Source organism: Micropterus salmoides, unplaced genomic scaffold (assembly GCF_014851395.1).
Source record: "Micropterus salmoides isolate LMB-PRFRI ecotype aquatic unplaced genomic scaffold, ASM1485139v1 Ms_hic_scaffold_18, whole genome shotgun sequence".
Lineage (NCBI taxonomy): Eukaryota > Metazoa > Chordata > Actinopteri > Centrarchiformes > Centrarchidae > Micropterus > Micropterus salmoides.
In genome coordinates this window covers 28,354,818-28,376,678 of record NW_024040928.1, presented here as the reverse complement: position 1 = coordinate 28,376,678, position 21,861 = coordinate 28,354,818, and the positions used below count along the sequence as shown (strand labels likewise).

The 21,861-nt window shown below is 42.1% G+C and overlaps 1 protein-coding gene across 1 annotated transcript in view; it reads right to left on the bottom strand.

Annotated features, from left to right (window-relative positions):
* myo6a (myosin VIa) overlaps nucleotides 1–21,861 on the bottom strand; it is a 164,701-nt gene that overhangs the window by 19,796 nt on the left and 123,044 nt on the right. Inside the window, 5 exon segments of the mRNA XM_038726232.1 lie at nucleotides 1,834–1,937; nucleotides 8,986–9,024; nucleotides 10,027–10,061; nucleotides 10,063–10,188; nucleotides 19,327–19,405. Coding sequence (XP_038582160.1) covers nucleotides 1,834–1,937; nucleotides 8,986–9,024; nucleotides 10,027–10,061; nucleotides 10,063–10,188; nucleotides 19,327–19,405 — 383 coding nt within the window.

The following is a 21,861-nucleotide window of genomic DNA, read 5'->3' as shown; positions in this document are numbered from 1 at the left end:
TTCCTCCCCACACAGCTCAGAGGTCATTGGGTCAGAGGGGGGATCGCCTCCCTTTCTGTCTTAATTCTGTCGATTCTTTTAAAAAGCAACTGAAGACGCTGCTATTCAAGCAGGCGTTTAGCTAGACGAGGGGTTTTTATGGTTTTGTTCTGTGTTTTCCATTTGTATTTAAATTTTCTTATGCATTGTATTTTACTCTGTTGTGTTGTTTTACATTTTATTGTGAAGCACTTTGTGATTTATATCTGTGACAGGTGCTATACAAATAATACTTACTTGTCTTTGTAAAGAGAGAAACTGACAGGGTGAAGTCACTAACCTGCCTGTCAGCTCGCTCCGGTCCGTTTCAGTGGATTTACCATAAAGGCTTGAATACGTGTGCACTCCAAATGTAGGTGCGGCTTCTCGCTATGTGAAACCGCACACGGTTGCGGGATTAAGCCGCAATATTTCTTTCAGAATGAATGAGCGAATGCGGCGTATTGGCGGACATTCTTTCTGCGTTTACCGGGGCTATAGAGAACAGTATTATGTAGCAAATCATTTAAATTAAAAACTACATCCATTAAGCAACACATCAACACGGTCAGGGGTCCTCAACTACTTTTGTTCAAGGGCCAGAATTATTCCATGCAGACACTGCAGGGGCCGGACTCTTATTAGCATTTTAATATTTTCACTTTCTCAAAATAAAAGTTATTGGCCTAAATCAGTGTGAACAGACTCATAAAAACACAGTAAATCCATATTTATAACTAAATACTTTACTATAAAATGCTCTCAGGCAGAGTGACGGTGAAAATATTGTCATTATAACTCTGACTGTCATGAAATTAAACACTTCGCCATCAAACCAGCATCAATTGTTCCGAGTCTGCTCCGCGGTTTTGCAGGCATATCGTCAGGTGTGTGATTAAACATTTACACCAAGCAGGTGCTAATGATCATAAGTTCATGATGTAGGTTAAATATTACACTTTTAACGCTATTATTCATTTGTGGCGTTATTGTGCACACCTGTAGTTACTGCTGGTAACAGCAAGTGGAAGAAGTCTGGGGCAGCTAAACAAACTTGTCAGGCAGCAATTGGTCTTTTTCCATAATTGTGTGACTTTATGCTGAACACAACATAAATCTGCAAACAGGGAAAGGAGCTGGTTACCTGGTTACGAGAAGGTGGGGGTGTGCAGCCTGCCGCTGCTGACTGTTATATTACTCGATGCAATATTTCAAACTAGTCCACTGTCACTTTATTTTCAAAATAACCACATTTTTGATAAATCTCACTGACAGACACATTTCTGCATTTGCAGTCATCATGGTTTTTAGGAGTGTGCATCTTCACTGGCCTCACGATTCGATTCTCAGGTCAACGAGTCGATGCGTCACCTCATTACGATTATGAGGCTGCGATGCGACTGCAAAACGAGTACGAACTGTTCCTTTTACTTTTTGTCTCGTCTGGTGTAGTTACACGTTTGTTTCTTGTCCTGTAAATTGATTCTTCTAATCCTGTATTGAGCACCGTGGAGAAACAGCATTTTGCTCATTTGACGTCTTTTTATTAACGGCCACGCTGTGACCTGCTCGCACATTTACAGCCAGACTGAAACGCAGCGCTCGTATATTGCAATACTTTCATCAGTAGCACTTCTGCAGGCCGCCAGTTGATGATCACTGCCCTCTGTGATCTTAAGGCCTCTTTCTAGTGCGTCAACTACTAAACAGAGGTGAAAAACCTTTTCTTATTTATTGAGATTCTTTGAAGGCTCAGCTTTGGGATGGATTCCAGCAACACTGCGGTCTGTCTGCGGTAACAAACTGAACACTCACCACATGAGGTGTTGATGGCGTCCCGCAGCTCGGCGTACTTCCACTTGCTCAGCTCGTACTTCTTGGCCCCGGCGGCGGCCTTGGAGGCCTGGACCTGTTGACCTCTAACACAGGAAGCAGACAAAAAAGGACGCAGGAAGTCAGCAACAAAGACCCGCAGCAGTGAACCGTGGGATACCGGCAGCGGGGAACGTGTGTGGAGATCAGAGGGCGTAGTTATTTCTTTAAATCCAAACTTGGGTCAGAAAGGATTTGCAGAAGTGTTGTATTAACTTGTAAAGGTGAAGTAGATGGGTGGAGTTTACAGTTAAAGTAAATATAATAATTATGACAATAAATACTGTGCGGGATTTAGCTTTCAAGGCTCAATGCATTTTCTTACAGAGGATTTCCTAAAGTGTAGAAATGATACTGTGCTGAGGTTTTCTGAGAATTTTGAGATAGGTGAGGTCAACACTCCCCAGAAGAAACCCCAGAACATTTTTAGAAAGGCCCGGTTTATTCAAACAGGAGCAGTCAGCCGATCAGACAGGCTGCCTTCAGTTTATCCAGATTACCTGAACCACTTAATTTGGAGGTCAAACTGAAAGTGAGCACACCTGAAATGCCAGCAAATGAACCCTAAAACAGGAAGTGGGTCTCTAAAGTATTGCTCTCATACGTTTGTTTCCCGTCTGATCGTCTGAATGCTCATGTTTCTGGAACCCACTGGAAATGATCTCTGGCGAGCATGATCAGAACCGACAGAGCGATTTTTTTTTTCTTTCTTTCCTTCCTTGTTTCATTTGAACAGTGTTTAGATAAATGAGAAACAAAAATGTCCCTTTTTTTTAAGCTATGTGTTCACAAATCTCAGCTAGTAAACTTGGTGACTAAATTGTTGTTATCAGAACAGCAAACGGCAAAAACTACAAAAAGTAAGACGAAAAACAAACAGAATTATCCTTCAAAAACAAGACGGTGAAACAGCTCTTTAAAAATTTAGGCTGAAGTAACTCTGGACATCTGAGACGACTGTGGCAATACTCAACTTTTAAATGGCTAAAATCATTTATGTGTCGAATAACCTTTTCCAGTAAACTCCACCCACCTGGGAGTCACCACAGGAACAAGAATCACAGGTTAAATATACAACAGATTCAGGTAACACTGGTTGGAGCTACGGGTTCGTTGCAGATGTTAAGGTGAAAGCGAAGGAAAAACAGGATTAGCAGCATCGCTGTTAAAAAAGGAAAAGAGAAATGGACATCATTAAAATGCGTGCTGTTTCCAGTCGCCAGGAAGTCAAAAAGCACCTCTGGTGCGACGGCGTGGAGTAGCTGCAGTGGAGTGGTATTAAATTATAAATGACCGTTTGACAGTATAAAGTGTACAGCTCCTCTCCAGCTGTGGGCCGGGCTGTTGGCGTGCTGCTGACAGGCCTGATTAATCCGTGACCGGGATTTGCCCTTTTTAGAACACCGGGAAGTTGGAGGCGGGACCCTGCTGGTCCTCTAATCCTATTGGGTAGGCTCTGGGTTTCACGATTAGCAGGAGCTGGCCTCGGACCCGATCGGCTGTACTGTGCTCCCAAAAGCACGTGAGGCTTTGGCAGCGAGCTAAGCTTCTGCCAGTCACCTTTAGTGCCTGCTTCATGTCGCCGCGAGAGGCGGCCTGAGCCAATTAGCCGCAGACATACAAACAGAGGAACCAGGAGGAGAGGCTGGCATGACATCACTCATTCACGCCCCCCCGAGAGGATGCAGAGAGGAAGCCGCAGTAATCTGATGAGAAAGTGCACCATCGCTGTCTTAAAGGTGCGCCGAGTTAACTTTTACCTGCTGAGACCATCGGCTGTTCAAAGGTTAAACATCTCGCTGCTCTACCAGATGAAAAGGAGATGATTTCGGACGTTACCGGAAAGATTAGAGTTCTCTGGAGGGGGCGAGAGGATTTACGTTTCAGCTTTACTTTTAATCCACAACTGCAAAAAGACTTCTAGTATTTCTGTAACTTGCCATAAGCCCAGATGTTATTTTGATGCCTGCTTGTTTTCAGCAGAAATGCTTCTAACAACAGCAGGTAAAAGCCAATATTTAATTAATTTTCTCATATTTTCAAGTGAAACCAGTTGGAAAACTCTTCTATGGTCAACAAAAATGCAGGGTTGGACCTTTAAACACCAACAAGTGGAAGACGACTCAACACGTGTGAATGTGGGAAACTTTTCTACTCGAGATGCGACTTTTAAAGGTGAAATAAATGGCGTTTTTATACAGATTCAGTGCAACTTTTTTCCCCCCTCACCAGACGTCAGAAGAGTTTTATATTTTAAGACGTCCTCACTTTTGCAGAAAAATCTGCTTCAGGACATTCAAACTGATGGAAAATGTAAATAAAGTATTGATTATGCGCCAAAGTAAAAACAAAACTAAACCACACAGCCTTTGTCTTAACCACTCAGGCCCTAAATTGGTGCAGACTCCCGTGCTTGGAAACTCTTTGCATGCCCTATCGATACATATTGACCAGGCTTTTCAAGTTGCACTTCTCAAAAGGAATAGCCAATAAATACTTTTGTTCATATTATTTTGCCGGGTTGATTGTATATTTTACTGCATTCCACCAACAACAAAGTGAAAAAAACATCACAAGTCTGTCAACTTTGCTGCATTTTGAATGATTTTAAAACCATAAAACAGCTCAAAGGTCAGCAGAAGACACAAGAGGAAGAAAAGGTTCAAAATAAACAAGAAAACAATCAGTAACAGTCAGAGGATATTAAATATTATCGGCTTGACTCTGAGGGAATTAACCCTGTTGATCTGAATTCTTGAATGAAATTTTGATCATCAACAAATAACAAAATCACCTGGAGTCTTTAGGAGGATTTCTGCATCACACGGCCTCATTTTAATCACAGATGCGGTTAATTTGAAAGATGAATGAAGCGATTGATTGAGTTGAGATTTTCAGTGAAGACAGACAAACGGGTTTTACCCACCGAGCCAGAAGTTCAGTCATTTCCTTCGCCATTTCTTCCCTAAAAAGCGGTCCCAGTTTAGAAAAGTTAGTATGTTATCTGTATTTCTTTTTACAAGCAAAATTTACAAACACTCCTAAACACTAAAAAACACGAGACACAAAGCGAGACGGCAAAGAGGGCGACATTTATGGAACTACAAAGAAAAAAATGGCGACAAGAAGCAAGTCCTAAAATTTAGATTTATATAGTGCTAATGTAAAATGTAATGCAACACGAATTGTCTTTAATCACCGTAATTATGAAATGATAAATAAAAAATATATAAAATATGTACGGTAGTCAACGGCGAGAGACAACAAAAATTTTGAACCCGTGCCCTGAATTACACACATGATGTTTGTCAGTTTAAAAGAATATTTTGTAAGTCAAGAAAGTCGCAATTTGAGGTAAAGTATAAGACTGTGAACATACATAAGATGTGATTACATTCTTCTATATTTTTATATTTATTCCTAATAATATATTCTCTCAGCTGTAATATGTCTGCACAACACGTGCGTAAATATCTGCCATGTTGTTCTTTCTCTACACGTAGTTGTACAACTTGCATCTGTTTATTTCATATTTATACATTTATGTCTACTGTCTTAATGTAGCACCTTATCGCCAAAGCAAATTCCTTGTGAGTGTAAAATACTATATGGCAATAAAGCTCTTTCTGATTCTGACCCAGAGGTCACTGAAGCTACACTGCAAAAACTGAGCTCTCAAAAACAAGGGAAAAAAAGCAATAAAATGGGGGAAATATTACTTTTTCTGCCAACAGAACAAGAATATTTCACTTGCTTCTTAAGGACAAAAAAAACTTGAAACAAGTGAAATTCTCTAACATAAAAGCCGCCTGGTAAGAAGACAAAAAATGTCTTCCATTCAGATAATTAATCTTACTTAAATTATAGTTTTTGCAGTGTAACATCAGCGAGCTTCCACGTGTAGATGATGTGATCAAAGGATTAAACGCACCGGGTGAGATCCATCTGCAAACTTCCTAGCTGGTAGGAATCGAGACGCAAGACGAGACGTGCAGTTCACCAAATGTTACTGAACTGTTTTACGACAAACTTCTTTAAAAACTCATCTTTCAAACTGACAAACCTCATGTGTGTAATTCAACACTGTTTTTAATGAGTAACTCACTAAAAGAGCACTTCTTTATAGAAGAAGAGGACAGCGGATCGGAACCAGCTGGTGAATAAAGTGCTACTACAGCGTCCTCGAAAGTGTGTGATGGTGTGAGTGTGGCCTCTGCTGCAGCTGACTCATGACGTGAAGCATCAATTTCAGCTTCCAGAGTGACTTTGTATGCGGGTCGCCTCAGGTTAAGTGCAGTGAGGAGTGCGCGGGAGGGCCTACGAACCGACGCTCTGCCACGAAACGCCGCAGCCAGCGACCGCTCGGATTACTTTAACGTGTCAGGATGCGGCGCTGAACTGGTTCAACCTCTCGCTGCTCGTGTTCCCGAGCAAAACAGATGGTGGAACTCGCTGCAGACAGCGGAGTGCATCTGATTCGTGCAGCCTCTCTAAATATACCTTAAAAAAACAAAACAACCCCATCTAGCATCACACAGTGTCCTCAAGGTGTTTGGTGTATTGAGAGGAAACCTACATGGTCAAGCTCTTGAGCTTCGTGGTTCCAGCAGCGCTGCAAACAAGAGGATTATAGGATTATAAGATGGAGCAGCACTGAACAATATAACAAATCAATCAAGAGAAGGAGAGGTGATTCCTTTCCCCCTGCATCTCATCAAGAAGTGATTCTCCTTCCAAACTCTGATTAGAGGACACGGCGCCAATTTATCAATGACAGTTTGGACATCATTCTTCACTTTACCTCCGTCTAAATAAAGAATAAAAGCTGTGTATCAAGGGTCTTCTGATTTAAAAACATGCTTACATCTTATACGTTGGTTAAAATTGGCCTGTCGGGGTCTTTGAATAAATATATAATTCAGATTAGTGCAGATTTATGGGACACAAAGAGCAGCTGCCTCTTTCCCCCAAGCGATTAGCTCCAGAAACGCTTGCAGAAGAGCCCGAATGACAAGACTAACGCTTCATTTCTTTTGTTTGAAATGTCTAACCGTTTCTCTGACACACTTCCTCTACAATACCGGCAGCAGGCTCTTCATTCTTTATCTAATTTAGGTCAATTTCCTATCATTTCAAGACAATTAAAATGATTGTGGGCTGCTCATAATTTTTAATTTGCCTCAACATATATAGGATTTTGTTAAGTATATATAATATCCAAGGAAGGTTAAAACCAAAGAGCAACAGAGTTTGGTTGAAGACGTTTCTATCTTCTAGTCTAGCTGCTCTTTGATTTTAACCTTCCTCAGGTAACTATGACCTGGAGGATTGAGAGTCTGCACATCTTATATTACACAAAGAGTAACTTAATACACTTTTTAAAATGAGCGATGCACTTTATTATGCGATCAATCAGGGAGCAGGGGTGTGTTTCTGCTTGGCTGGATTTGTGTAACGTAAAGAGGGTGCGTTCAAGCTAAACAACAAGTCTTAAGTTGCTCTTTAAGAAATGCATCCATGTGACTATGGTTGAACAGCGGCCTCTGTGGCCACAGGTGGTAATTACACCAATGCTGCTTTTTAAAGGAGACCTATTATGCTTTTCCACATTTTATGTAACAATGTTGGATGTTCATGTTAAAACGTGGCCAAAGCTTCAAATAATGAGAATAAAGTAATTAAAAGAAATCCCAGTGAGCCAAAAACTCAGATTTCCTCTTGAACGCTCTGATTTCAACTGCTTTTTCTACCAACGGCGCCCGTTTCTACGACACTATTCCACATACGGTCATTTGCTCCCACAGCAACGGCTCAGTCTGCCTATTCCGCCCGGCAACAACAGCGGCCTGGTAACATGCTTCAGGTCTTGGCCAATCAGAAGACAGACCGGTTCCACTTCTACTACGCTTGCGTCACCCTCTTCCGCCTATTCGCAGTAGAAGTAAAACAGACCCTTACGTCAGTGGAACCACACGATTGGCTGAAATATGTTTCCTGATTTGGCTGTTTAAAGCAGATGATTGGCTTTCTAGTGGGAGGGGCGGGATAACCGCCATTTTTGCCGTTACGGGCTTTCCCCATAGAGTTGTATTGAGGATTCGATTGAGTGGCGCGTCTCCTCTAAAATGTCTCTGGTAAAAGATTTGAATCATGCAAAGCTGCTTTTATTGCTTTTATCTTGTATTGTTTTTGTATTATTGTCTCTTTATTGTCTTTACACTTGTTAAAGCACTTTGTATCTTGTTTTTGAAAAGTGCTCTACAAATAAAGATTATTATTATTATTAAAGGAGTCACAGAACTACAATACAGGACTGGAAATGCAGTACAATAGGTCTCCTTTAAAGACACCAGTAACAATTAGACGACCTGAAACAATAAACAGTCGACGTGTGACGAGATTTCGTACCATGACGGGACGATATTTCTCCAATTCTGTTTGTTTTGTAGCTGCGGCAGACAGTTAACTTGCTAACATTAGCCACCATAAGCTAATGGTCATACCAGAGCAAGAAAGATTGTAGGACCAAAGCCCCTCAGTGTACTGAACTGTTGAAGGACTGTGTTATTCATTCTTTCAGAAGCCTTTTAACTGCAAAGATGCAGATTAAATGTATGCTTACATTTTAAGCCTATTATTATCCCATACATGTGAGAGTTGCTTTTAAAGGCGACTCCTACACTTTGCTGTAAGTGAGAGTTATATATATATATATGAGGACATATTTTTCTTCACTGTTGTCAGAGAACTGTAAAGTCTTCAGAAAGTTTGGTAAACACGGGCCCCGATCACGCTTCTGGTGGGTGACAATCACGTGGGTGCTACAATCACAACTGGTGCTAATTACTTGGTTCAAATGTGGGCAGTAAAAGTTCTTCTATTCTATTAAATTAAACAATAAAGAGTGCCTTCTATTAAACTGGTGCGACTGTCAGTTGCAATCAGCATCTCATTGTTAGAGACCGGGTGGAGGGGGGGGGCGGTGCTCGGCTGGCAGATCGTTACAGCATGCAGAGGGGTTGGTTATGGATTGAAAAGGGTTAGGGGAAGGTGGGAGCGGGGATTAAATTAAAGGGTTGAATCGCCGGGTCTTACGCTGCTCTCTCTGGGGACGATGGAACTGAGGAGCCGTTACTGAGGGGAGAGAAGAAAAAAAAGAAAACAAAGAAGAACAACAATGGTTAAACACACATGATCGAACGGAGGTGGTGATGGTTTCTGCGGTTTCACAGCAAACAGATTTAAAAACAGTTCCTGCAAGAACTTGTCAAGAAGTTGGTTTGGAAAGAACTAAAAGAGCAAAAAGAGTCGCAGTCCAACAGAAACTTCCAGTCTACAAAATGTCAAACTGAGGAACAGGAAAGCCTTCTGGATTTTGATGCATTATCAATGGTTTGTTTGAGCTTCAGCATCATAAAACATTAATTGTTTTTTTAATAACAAGTTGGACTTGTCCTGCCAGTATCCTGTCAAACTGAAGCCCGAACCACGAACACTACCACACTTCGTACAGGACTGTGAGAGCTAATCAAGGCCGGGTAGACAGCAGAAAGAGAGGATGTTTTACTTTTATCATTCTTGATGGATATGTAAGCTGAAGTCAAAGGTTCATAGTCTGGGTCTGGTCGGGATTCAGAAGGGGTTGATGCTTGATAATCAAACATCTCCTGTGTAGTCAGATTGAGCTCTACAGATCCACAGAGCACATGTGGTGGTAAAATGAGGCTACCAGGGCCGGGAATCTGTTCTAAACATCTCACATGGTGCCCGAGTTTCCGTACAGACACCAAAATTGATTATACAATAAAAATGTCTGTGTCAGCTTTAAAAAAAGAGCTTAAGACAGCAGATACCATCAAAGTGTGCTCAAGCTTGAATACCCTAAACGGCCGGGGAAATTAATTTTACTGTTATTTCCCTTTGCTAAATGTCTCTATTTATTGTATTTAGCCTATTTAACCGATGCCAGACTGATGTAATGAATACCTTGGGACCACTTGGAAGTTAGGTGCATGTACTTTATATATTTGTTGTATTAATCTAGACAATGTGTGAGTACTTCTAATATATGTTGGCTTAGTGTCTGGGTGTCTTTCGATACCGTACCTTGAACGACACGGTAGTTGTGTAAGTTACCTGCGCAGTCCGGAGTCGTTCTGCACCTCCTCGGGGGATGAGCTCGGCCTCGCTCTGAGCGATCCTCAGCGCCAGCTCCCGGTCCCTCCTCTCCTGCTCCAGGACGGCCTGCCGAGCCGCGTCCTCCTCCCGCTCAGCCAGCAGCTGCACCTCCATCTCCACCTGAACACACACACATATAAAGCACTTTACATTTCCGCTTGTGCTCTGTGGGACAGCCGGAGCGTCTCTGCTGCTGTTAGCATATGTTCATGCGTAGAAGTGTTGGAGGTAACTGCCAAGTCTACGAGTTTTTGACTCCTCAGAGTTGTCCACCATCTGCACGTGTTAAATATCTGCCAGATCCACTTCAGCACGGCTGGTGCCTCATGCTGCGCTCTCTTAAAAAAGCCTCCGTTAGGAATGTTTATTTAGAAGTATCTGGGACTGTTTGCACATGCAGATGTCACCCGAAGCACAAGTTTGCTTTATAAAGCTTTATAAATAAAACTGAATTTGCAGCTGCGATGCATCGCAAACTGTATCATCCCTGAAGTTCATTTGAATTTCACAACATGCTGTTTTGTTTTGAGGTGGGCCGCGGGGCTGGACTGGTAATCTGGCCCAGCGGCCCATTGGGTAATTTAAAACGGTTTCTTGCCTTCTTCACACGGCTGCCGCCAAATGCGCGAAAACAACACATTTATGTTTGCTACCGGGTCTGCAGCAGCGTCAACATCTATCCATTTGTTAAAAATGTTCTGAAAAATAGCTTGCACCAAGAAATGTTAATTAACAAATAAAAATGCTATGAAAAAGGTTTATTTGCACAATAAGCCTGCGATGCGATGTAAATATAGAAGAAACCTCTGCGTTGTCCAAAAGTAACTTAGTAAAAATAATAAGCAACTGATTACTGCATTATATTCTATTATATTTTTATAGTCTGAATTGTCACCTGAATTTTGTGCTTCCCTTTATATGAATTAAGACATTTCTACTTACATTTCTATAGATTGGTGCAGAAAATGTCCCCAGAATGCAGGAAAGTAAGTGTTTAGTGCTCAAAATCTTCTGGGGGGGGGGGGGGGGGGGGAGCCACAGACCCCCCTATCGAATATTTCATCGATAAATATTTTGTTCTAAATAGTATTAAAATATATTCTTCTGTTGTTGTCATGACCCCAATCTGATGGGTTAAGTGCTTCATCACACCCCTAATCTGAGCCCTTAAATGGACGGATGGTGTGTTGGTGGGGGGTGTCTGACAGATTTTGCCAGGGCCGATTTTTTTTCCAGGCCTGGAAGGCCGTGATTGGCTGCCGGTCACACTGCTGCAGCACTGAAGAAAAAAGAAACAGGACGCGTTTTTAATTTTTAGCGGAAAGCCGAGACGTGATAGATGTTCGAATGGAAGTTGCTCGCCAGGGGTCTGTGTTTTGGGGCCCATAGACATTTCTGACTTATTTCTGACTTATTAATTGTTATGAGTTATTTATGAAGCAAAAAACGGAATATCTCGACAAAACGAGCAATTTAAAGACGTCTCTATGAACTCTGGAATGTAAATAATCAGAAGTTGCAGCTGCAAATTTGCTCTCTTCTACTCTGTTACTGCGGAGACTAGAAGTGTGTTCATGCACCTGCACAAATAAACAAATCTACGCTAACCGAGGTGCAGGACCAGTGGACTAACGGTAACTTGTTGGTATTCACAGAAGCAGGAAACTAAAAATCGATGCACCGGCATGAACACACAGTCGCCCTTCAACCTTCATACAAACAGAGCAGATGAGGTGCAGCAGCCAGAGGGGATAACTTCATCAACTCTGTGCTGCTCATTAAAGGAGGAACGAGGGACGGCGAGCGAAGGGCGGGGCTAAACTGGATGATTAATGCTCCTGTTTGCACCTTCCTTCATGAAAGAAATGTCACGAGTCAAACGTCTCCTTGACCGACTCGGGAAGGACACGAGGAACTGCAGGTTTTCAGTTCAGGAAGATTTTACCCTTACATTTCAGATTTTAACATTTTTAACTTGATTATAGCGTTTCTGTTCTTTGTCCCCAACATTAGTCCAGAAGTCAAATCAAAATCAGTCATTCCGCTGTAAAAAACTTTAAGGAGACATTTTTAAAAAACTGCTGTCTTGTGATTAATGGGTGTAAATGTTTTAGATCCTGTTTCATCAGAGATCTGAAGACACTCCGTCGATTTTATAACGCTGTCAAGACTCACAAAGGAAATTTTTAAATAAACGTACCAGAGATATATCTTGTCTTCTTTACTACCCACATTCCTCTTCCTTGTATCGTAGTGCCTGCATCACCCACCACGCAACTCAAACAGCGACAGCTCAGTCGTAGATTCAGGTGTGTTGTGCTAACGTAGCCTGCAGCAGGTCTGTGAGCACACTTCTTTCTGAATCCACGCCAAAAGATTTGCTTCATCTTCAAAACGAGGACATTTATCAGACTTCACACAGTTTCCTCCGGAGACACTAAAGCTGTTGTCACATACCACCATGCTACAACACAAGATCATTTTCCTTCACGTTCACTTTGACACGTTTCACACGTTTATTATCAGTTTAGATTTGTTTGCCTTTTTTCTGAGCTAGTAATAGTAAAAGTTTAAACCAACAGTGTGATCTGTGTTTTATATCTATGGATTTTATTGTAGGCAAGTGAAGTGTTGATTTGAGAGGATAAAATCAAGGGCATCGCTTTGTGTTGAAAAGTGGCGGGGACATAGGGGCTCAGATTAGGGGTGTGAAGAGACACTTAGCTCACGAGACATCACGATATGCGAGATCAGGTTCACGAGATAAAAAGATCCTTAAACAGTGTTTGAAAGACATCCTCAATGCTGAGATACATGAGCAGTAGGCCATGAAATGTTTCCTGCATTCTGGTGACAGTTTCTGCACCAATTTATGGTGGAAACACAAAAGTCAGGTTGCACATTACATTTTAAAATCTATAAATATAACATAATCTAAGTCAGTGCAGCTCTCAGTCATTCTGTGCTGCTTTCACATCGGATTCTCCTGTAGATCAACTTTTCTCATGTAATATCATCCCTGCTGAGGCAACACATATACAGATGTTCTGTACTGCTCCCTTGAAAAAAGAGATTTTTCCCCCATGTCATATAAAGGTTAAACAAATGTTCACAGGGAGAGGACGGAAAACTTGGCCAAACAGAAACTGTGTCCAGAAGTTGTTAAAGATACTGACCGACTGATAACAAACTACTATTTTAAAAAAGTGGTGAGGACAAAATCAGCCATTTCAAAAAGTGGCACCTTTGGAAAAATTGATCGTTAACTCTTAGTCTTCACTTTAAAAAACAAAAACATTTAATTAACAAAAGGAGAAAAAAACATTTTTCTAAATGAACTTAAGAACCAAGAAGAACAATAAACACTAAAAACAAACCTGAACTGTTTTAATGGCTGCAGCAGCAGCATAAGCTGTGTTCGGGGAAGGGGGGAAAGAATACGGCGCCTGTCGGGCTCGTGCTGAGAAATCTGATAAGCTGTCGGAGAAGGGCCGGGCTGGGGCTGAGACTGGAGGCCCGTGCAGAGCTCTAGTTACCAACCATGACGGATCAGCTGATGTAGCAGCAGAATCACGATATTGTTGCGCTGCGAATGCGTTTTCAGGCTGATGCTTTATAATAAAAGTGCGTGACGACGTAGAGATGAACGTTTTACACCAACATTTAATGACTTCCAAATGCTTCTCGTGATGTTTTGGATCATAACTGTGACTGGTGTGATGTCACCTCCTCTCCTTAAACCCTGAGCCCTGTAAAGAGTCTGCAGACGGAGTCATGAATATTTAAGAAGAGAGGAAACGTGCCGAGAAGCACAATGACTCAGAGCTGGAGGAAGTGCGGGAGATTTGTCGGTAACCCAGCCTGGGGCCAGCAGATTTGATCTTTGATCTGAATGCTGGCCGCCGCAAAAATCTGCATTTAATCCGGGCCCGAGGAACCACGGGGACCTGTCGCCACGGCAACAGATGGGCCGGAAGGAAGACACACTGGATGATAAAACATAAAACCAAGTGTAACGCAAAACCCACTATCTCTCTGTTAAACACACACAAAGCAGTGCCGGCATTTGTAAAACAACAAGGAACCCCTGCGTTCTGGTGGCGTTCTGGTGGCGAGGAACAAGAAACACCAAAACTGTCTGCGTGAAGAAACAACATTTCAAAAAGGATTCTCTAAAGAGAGACACACTTCTGCTTAAGTTTAGAGCTGACCCCGAATAGTCGAAACTACCAGTTTTCTCCCAATAAGTTAATATACAGCCTGTTACAATACACATTTCAACTATTAATGCTGTAAATAAACATGTAAAAAGAATAAAACTTTCAATAAATGTTTTTAAAGTGTGTGAATAAATCCAAAACCCTAACCCTGGCTCGTCAGCGTGCATGTGTGCAGCAGCAGAAGAGGAACACTTGCAGAAGAGACGGAGCCCCAGCTTCACTGGTGTTGTGCCGAGTTGTCCGCACCTCGCGGGACTTTCGGATAATTTATCACCATCGACAAACCAAACAAAGAATATTTTAGCGTTTTTAAAATAGCTGGCTACTTGAAATTAACCCATGGAGCTGTCGGCAGCACGGCATGCACGCAAAACTCTGCAAAAGACCGGTGACTGGCAGAGAGAGAGAGAGAGAGAGAGAAGGGTCTTCAAAAAGCCTCAGTTTAGCTGCAACTACAGTGTAAGTTGAATGAAAAGACTGCAGCTCCTCAAGATTAAAGCGGAGATAAATTTATTCTCACTTGTAGATCTCCTACTGTTTTGAGGCTTGTATGTTGTTCCTAAAATGTAAGTTGCTTTGGATAAAAGCGTCAAATGAATAAATGTAAATGTCACTGGGTGGGATATTCAGGCAGCAAGTGACCGTCGCGAACATATCAAGCGTGAGGATTTGAGCCCGTGTGGTCTGATCCAACAGACGGGCTACTGTAGGTCAAACTGATGAACAAGTCGATGCTGGTTCTGATAGAAAGGTGTCAGAACACACAGAGCACACGGTGGAGTCCAGGCTTCGACGGGCAGTTTTTGGCTGCAGAAGCACGTGGTCATAATGTTATGGCTCATTTAAGTTCATACAAGTTTTTGAAATAACATCATTAAGATTGAAGTGATCTTGAAACAGGGACCTTCGCTCTATGACTCAAAAAGTGAGTAAACAGTGAGCATGAGGTCTGTAAATAGAGACAGTTTGTTTACAGGTTGTGTAGAAGTTTTCATCCGGGTTACGTCAAAGGAGTTTTGCAGGTCTCAATTGAACCGAGTGTCCACATGCCAGCACGGTGTCGTATGTAGTCCTAGATAAGCAAACTGATCTGCGTAAACAGTTTACCTTCTCCAGAGAGGAACTCTGATTCATAGAGTCATTTCACAGGAGTGACCTTATCAGCCTTACAACGTGATGAAGAAGAACAGTCAAGCGCTGATGGTAGATTCCACTTGGGGGGACACTTTGACCGTCCCTAAAACAGTCCACTCTGCTCGTGCAAGAACAAAGCCTACATGACGTCTTCAAAATGGAAAACACCAGCTCCTTAAAGGTGAACCTTATCTACCTGTTTTTTTATGCTTTTCTCTCCCTCTGTATGCAACCTTATCCCATTATTGCATGTTACTAACACAACTTCTCCCCTTTCTGGTAGTCTTGTGCTTTCTCGTCTCTCTCCTCTCTCCTCCTATCACTTCCTGCAGGTGTTTCTGGAGCTGTGGAGTCTGGATCTGTGGTTGCAGGTCACCTGCTGCCCCCGTGTTCCTGCTCGACACCCTCTGCTGCAACGACTATTGTTGCTATTCTTATTATTATTATAATCATTAACTTTACGATGGTTACCATTAACACTATTATAAATATCTGTACCATTTTTCATTTAGTTTATAGCAACATTACCTTCACTGTCTGTACCTCTGTGTATGTATATTGTGTAGGCTGCCTCCCTCCCCTCGTCTCTCTCTCTCTCTCTCTCTCTCTCTCTCTCTCTCTCACCCCAACCGGTCGAGGCAGATGGCCGCCCACCCTGAGCCATGGTTCTGCTCGAGGTTTCTGCCTCTTAAAAGGAAGTTTTTCCTTGCCTCTGTCTCCTAGTGCTGCTCTTGGTGGGAACTGTTGGGCTTCTGTAAATAGCATCATAGAGTACGGTCTAGACCTGCTCTTTTATGAAAAGCGCTGTGAGATAACTGTTGTTGTGATTTGGCGCTATATAAATAAAATTGAATTGAATTGATTGGGGTAAATCTTTATCTCTTTATCTAATTATTGATATCAGTATCGGCCTCAAAATTCATTCTGAATATAAACCACTCGTTCAGAAGAAGTTATTTTGTCCAAAACGTTGAAATAATCTGGCAGTGCGTTACTGCTCGAGTAATTAATTTTTGCAGGAAACGGGTGAACGGGTGTCTTCTCTTGTTTTTAAGAAAATCTGAGTTTTAGGGCTTGAATTGTAGAAAAAATACTTTTTTTTCTACATTACTGTCTCTCCTGACTATATTAGTCTTTATTCAGATTAAAACGTCAGCCCTGCTCCTGCCATGAAACACGGCGGAGGCAGTAATGAATCCGCACACAGAGGTGTTTGATTTTAGAGTTTCAAATCGTGTTGAGTCAGAAAGTGACGACGGCGGCCGCAGATTTCATTGCACCTTGTAGAGTCGCTTATTAAAGGACGTCCTCTACGAGCAAACGGAGCGGAAGTTTTAGCAAATTTAATCTACAAGAGTGTCTTTTACACTGAACTTCTTACACTACTTACTTAATATTACAGGATATGTACATTTTCTCCATCAGTCTCCTCGGTACATATGACACCTGATTCGCGTCTGTTTGAATTAGGAGGGTCTGACGCTCTCCGAGGGACTTAAATTATTATTTTAGTATAAATTAAATCAGCTCGACTCTGGTTCGGCTGATCGGGACGAGCGGTAAGTAGAGATTGGATTTATAAAAACAGCAAGACTGATGCACGTACGTCTATAAAAGTGCAGAATTCCAAATAACATCCAGGTATATTTAGGTTTGCACACAGCCGTTTGTGTTAAAAAACATTTTTTCACTCTTGTCTTGTGGTTTCTATCCATTAAAAGGTTAAGACGTCTGCCTCCACCCCAAGAGAGGGGAAGAGGATTTAATTTGTAATGCCAACAGCACTGAAAAATCTAATTTAATGTTTTCTCTTTGCAGAAACTGTGTCCATTTCTGTGATACTCCACAGAACACACCGCTTTACAGAGTCTGAGAGTCTGAATTCTGCGTGTGAAGTTTTCCAGCCTTCACATAAATCCATAAACGTTTACCCTTTTCATGATGCACAATAAATATTTTACAGACAGTAGTAAGACGGGATGAGGAGGAGGGGCACAGTATCATTCATCCTCTTAGTGTTGTAGTACTCGAGACCGGTCTTAAGACCACTTTTTGATGGTCTTGGTCTCGTCTCGGACTCGACCGCATTTGTACTGGGTCTTGTCTCGGTCTCGGTCATTGAGGACTCGGGATTTTATTTCAAGACCATAACTTTGGGAAAATCAATAAATTGCTAACTTTGCTTGGATGTAACTCGTCTCGCTTCAAGTGCAACCAATAACACCGATTAAAATGTGTTGTTCCCGTTAACGACTGTCCCCCCTCCACGCGATGGTAAGCGTGGAAAAGGAGCGTTGAATAAAGATGTTTGTACGTTGATTTCAGCTCTTAGTGTTTGTATGTGGGTGTTTTAATGGGAATGTGGATCTTTCAGATCACTTTGAGAAGTGCCTGTGATCTCATTCAACATTTTATTGTGCGTCATGTAATGTGGGGTACTGGTCTTGGTCTTCACTCAGTCTCCCCCCCGCTTCGGTCTTGGTCTCAGCCCCTAAAAGTCTTGGTCCTGACTCGGTCTCCCCCCCTCGGTCTTGGTCTCAGCCCCTAAAAGTCTTGGTCCTGACTCGGTCTCCCCCCCTCGGTCTTGGTCTCAGCCCCTAAAAGTCTTGGTCTTGACTTGGTCTTGCCCTCCTTCGGTCTTGGTCTCGGCTGAGAAGTGCCTGTGATCTCATTCAACATTTTATTGTGCGTCATGTAATGTGGGGAACTGGTCTTGGTCTTGACTCAGTCTCCCCCCCGCTTCGGTCTTGGTCTCAGCCCCTAAAAGTCTTGGTCCTGACTCGGTCTCCCCCCCTCGGTCTTGGTCTTGACTCGGTCTCCCCCCCTCGGTCTTGGTCTCAGCCCCTAAAAGTCTTGGTCTTGACTCGGTCTCCCCCCTCGGTCTTGGTCTCAGCCCCTAAAAGTCTTGGTCTTGACTCGGTCTTCCCCCCTCGGTCTTGGTCTCAGCCCCTAAAAGTCTTGGTCTTGACTCGGTCTTCCCCCCTCGGTCTTGGTCTCAGCCCCTAAAAGTCTTGGTCTTGACTTGGTCTCGCCCTCCTTCGGTCTTGGTCTCAGCCCCTAAAAGTCTTGGTCTTGACTTGGTCTCGCCCTCCTTCGGTCTTGGTCTCAGCCCCTAAAAGTCTTGGTCTTGACTTGGTCTTGCCCTCCTTCGGTCTTGGTCTCACCTTGGTCTCAGCCCCTAAAAGTCTTGGTCTTGACTCGGTCTTCCTAAACTCTGGTCTTGGTCCTGACTCGGTTTCGGTTTGGGCGGTCTTGCCTACAAAACTACCTCCTCAATTTATGACTTTAAAGTCAGTCTCTGGTAAACGGTCTGTCCCTGTAAAAGCTCCTTTCTAGTCTTCCGACCACTTAAATAGTTTTTGAACTACGTCACATTCACCCATTCATACGCTGATGGCGGAGGCTAAGGTGACGCCTGCTCATCAGAACAGAAATTAACATTCACGCACACTCCCGTCGGGAGCAAGTTGGGGTTCGGTATCTTGCCGAAGGACACTTCAACATGCAGACCGAAGGAGCCGGGGGACCGAACCGCTCAGGAGGTAGAGCCGTTTGAAGTACAAGGTCTATAAGTTGTTTCGACGATGGTCTCACATTTTTTAATCTTATTGGGGAGCAAACCTTTCCACGCTGTTGCACACGAGGTATGACAATATAAATGAAAAGTATTTTGCTCCAAGAGACGGTGTTTTTCCAAGCAAGCTGCATTCATATGGAACTCTTACTTAACGTAATAAAGGACACTAGAAATTACAGGTTCTGAAGAGAGTCGTCTCTCGTGCTCAGTTTGTTATTTTGCACTATAAATCCATCCAGTGAACAAACAGCTCCTGGGTTAAAACAACAAAGGCCAACAGAGGGCTCCCGTCTGCAGGACGCCTGGAGCGAGCGACCCGACACCCACCTGAATCCTCCTCTCCTCCTCCTCCCTCTTCTTCCTCTCCTCCTCTTCCTGCTTTCTCTTCAGCTCCATCTCTGCTTTCCTGACGGAGGGGGAAAAAAGAAAAGAAAAGAAGAAAGTACAGAAGGAAGCAGGGAGATAAAGAGACAGAGAGATAAAAGGGGAACGAGACCAATGAGAGACAGAAAGAGATGTTGATTAAGAGGAAGAGAGCGAGGAACAGATGGGGAATGAGACAAAGAAAGAAGAAGTGGAGATGTATAATGGAGAATAAATTAAAACAGACGAGAGACAGAAAGACAGAGAGAGGAAGGGAGGGGAAATAAAGTTAGATTAGTGAAGTGAATAAACCGGCTCCTCCTAATTGATGCCGACATCAGCCATCTTCTTCTCTAACTAGAAAGTATACGACTCAGCGTTTCTCCATTAGCAGAGTTAATTTGAGCGTTAAAACATATCTACTCTGTGCATACGTTTAAAAGTATGTTTATACATAAGTGCACTTTGTTTGGATTATTTGATTAATCGTTTGGTCCATAATATGTCCAACGTTGTTAAAAAATGTCCATTAATTGAGCTGCAACGATTAATTAAATAATCAATAACCTGTGAACTATTAAATATATATATTTTTTAAATCTATTAAATCGATTGTTTTTTTTTGAAGAAAAATTATCTTATTCCAGCTTCTTAAATGTGAATATCTTCTGGTTTCTTTCCTCCTCTATGACAGTAAACTGAATATCTTGAAATTAGAGGACGTCGTCTCGGGCTTTGGGAAACACTGACATTGTAAAGACTAAACAACTAATCGATTGATCAACAAAATAATCGAAAGCAATGGTTAGTTGTAGCCCTGTGTTTTCTTAAAGTTCGAGGCGATGTCATCAAATTGCTTGTTTTATTCAACCAATAATGTAAAAACTCAAATCCATTCAGTTTACGATATCAAGAAAGCAGCAAATTATCTCAATAAAGAAGCTTTATTAAAAGAAGAAGATTTTCTACTTTACTTGGACAGATTTGCTGCTAAATCAAACAGAAAAGAAATATTCTCCCGTGTCTGTTTCAGTTGCTCTTAAACTGTGTTTTCTTGCTCTTTGCCTTTTTATTTTTGTCGTGCACTCGCAGGAAAACTATCAGAGCACTCCGGCTCTGACATTTGCACTCCTTTACTACCGACTGCTTGTACTCGCCGGTCATCTAGGAATTGAAGGTCATTCTGCTGCTGCGAACTGCTCTAAATAGAAACATCAGCCAAACGGGTAAAAGAAAGAAAAGCGCCGTGCTCGGGAGCCACAATGTTGGGGAGCCTGCTGGGAGACATTTCCATCAACAGGTAGCCTTTAACACATCCTAATAAATAATGTTTGGATTAAACCTGCACTGGATCTGTGCTGAAATGGGAGCCAAGTGACTTGATAAAGGCCTTGTAGTGCACCTCAGCATGCCACCACGCTCCTGCTTTCACGACCTTCAGTGACCTTAAGGTGAATCTTATAACTTGCCAGAGGAGGAGAGTAAAAATGAAGGGAAAGTGAGCCATAAAATTTGCGCTGTCGTCTCTAATGTCTTATATTAGCGGGTAGTGGTTTGTGACGAACACAATGGCCCCCATCAGTCCTCCTAAAAGACTTTCCGTACTGAAGGAGGGCAGGTTTGTGGGGGTCAAACCTGAGTGAGGAATATGCCTGCCACGATCTGGACAGGAAATTAAATTTCCCATGTAACCGCGTGCAGAGCTTGATGGATTCAAATCCGCGTCGGTCAATTACATGATGTCATTCAGGAAATAGAGGAGGACACGCGAGGACGGCCGGATGCCCGAGCAGAGAACGAACAAAGACAGAAAACAGATCCAAGCAGACCGATTGTCCTCATTCACACAGTTTTCCTAAAATCCTGCACAAACATTAAATGAATTGGAGTTTTATTCTTTAAATGCATCCATTCTGAATTTCGATGTGCGTTAAAGCTTCACTAATTAATATTTTATGTCTTAGGATAAAGAGTTTTTAGGCCTTATAAATATATATTGACTGCATTTATAGAAGGAAATTAAGGTGTGCTGTCAAACTAAACCTGCCTCTCCCGTAGGGCTGGACAATAAAACAATTATCGCCATACAATTTTTTTCCAATAACAATATAACAAATGTTCAATGAATATTCATTAAATGTTTAATTTTATTTACTTGACTCATACATGGATTAGGACTTAATTTTATAATTTTCCTTATAAGTCCTTTAAGATGTTTATTTTGTTGAGGAAAAAGCTTTTACTTCATTTTACTCGTGCATATTTGCTGACAAAGATTTTATCATAATCGTTTTGAATGTTCTGCCTCAGATTTGTGACCCACTCTTTGGCCTCGAGTGTCTGACCGTAAAGAAAACCTCAATAAACCATCAGGTTTCTTCAACTTTCACTCAGGAGCAAAAATCAGCATTTAAACTCAAAGAAATAACGATTTGATAATTATCGTGATAATTATCGATAAAAAAATCTCCAAAAAAAGTCGTGTTAACTTCTCTTCTT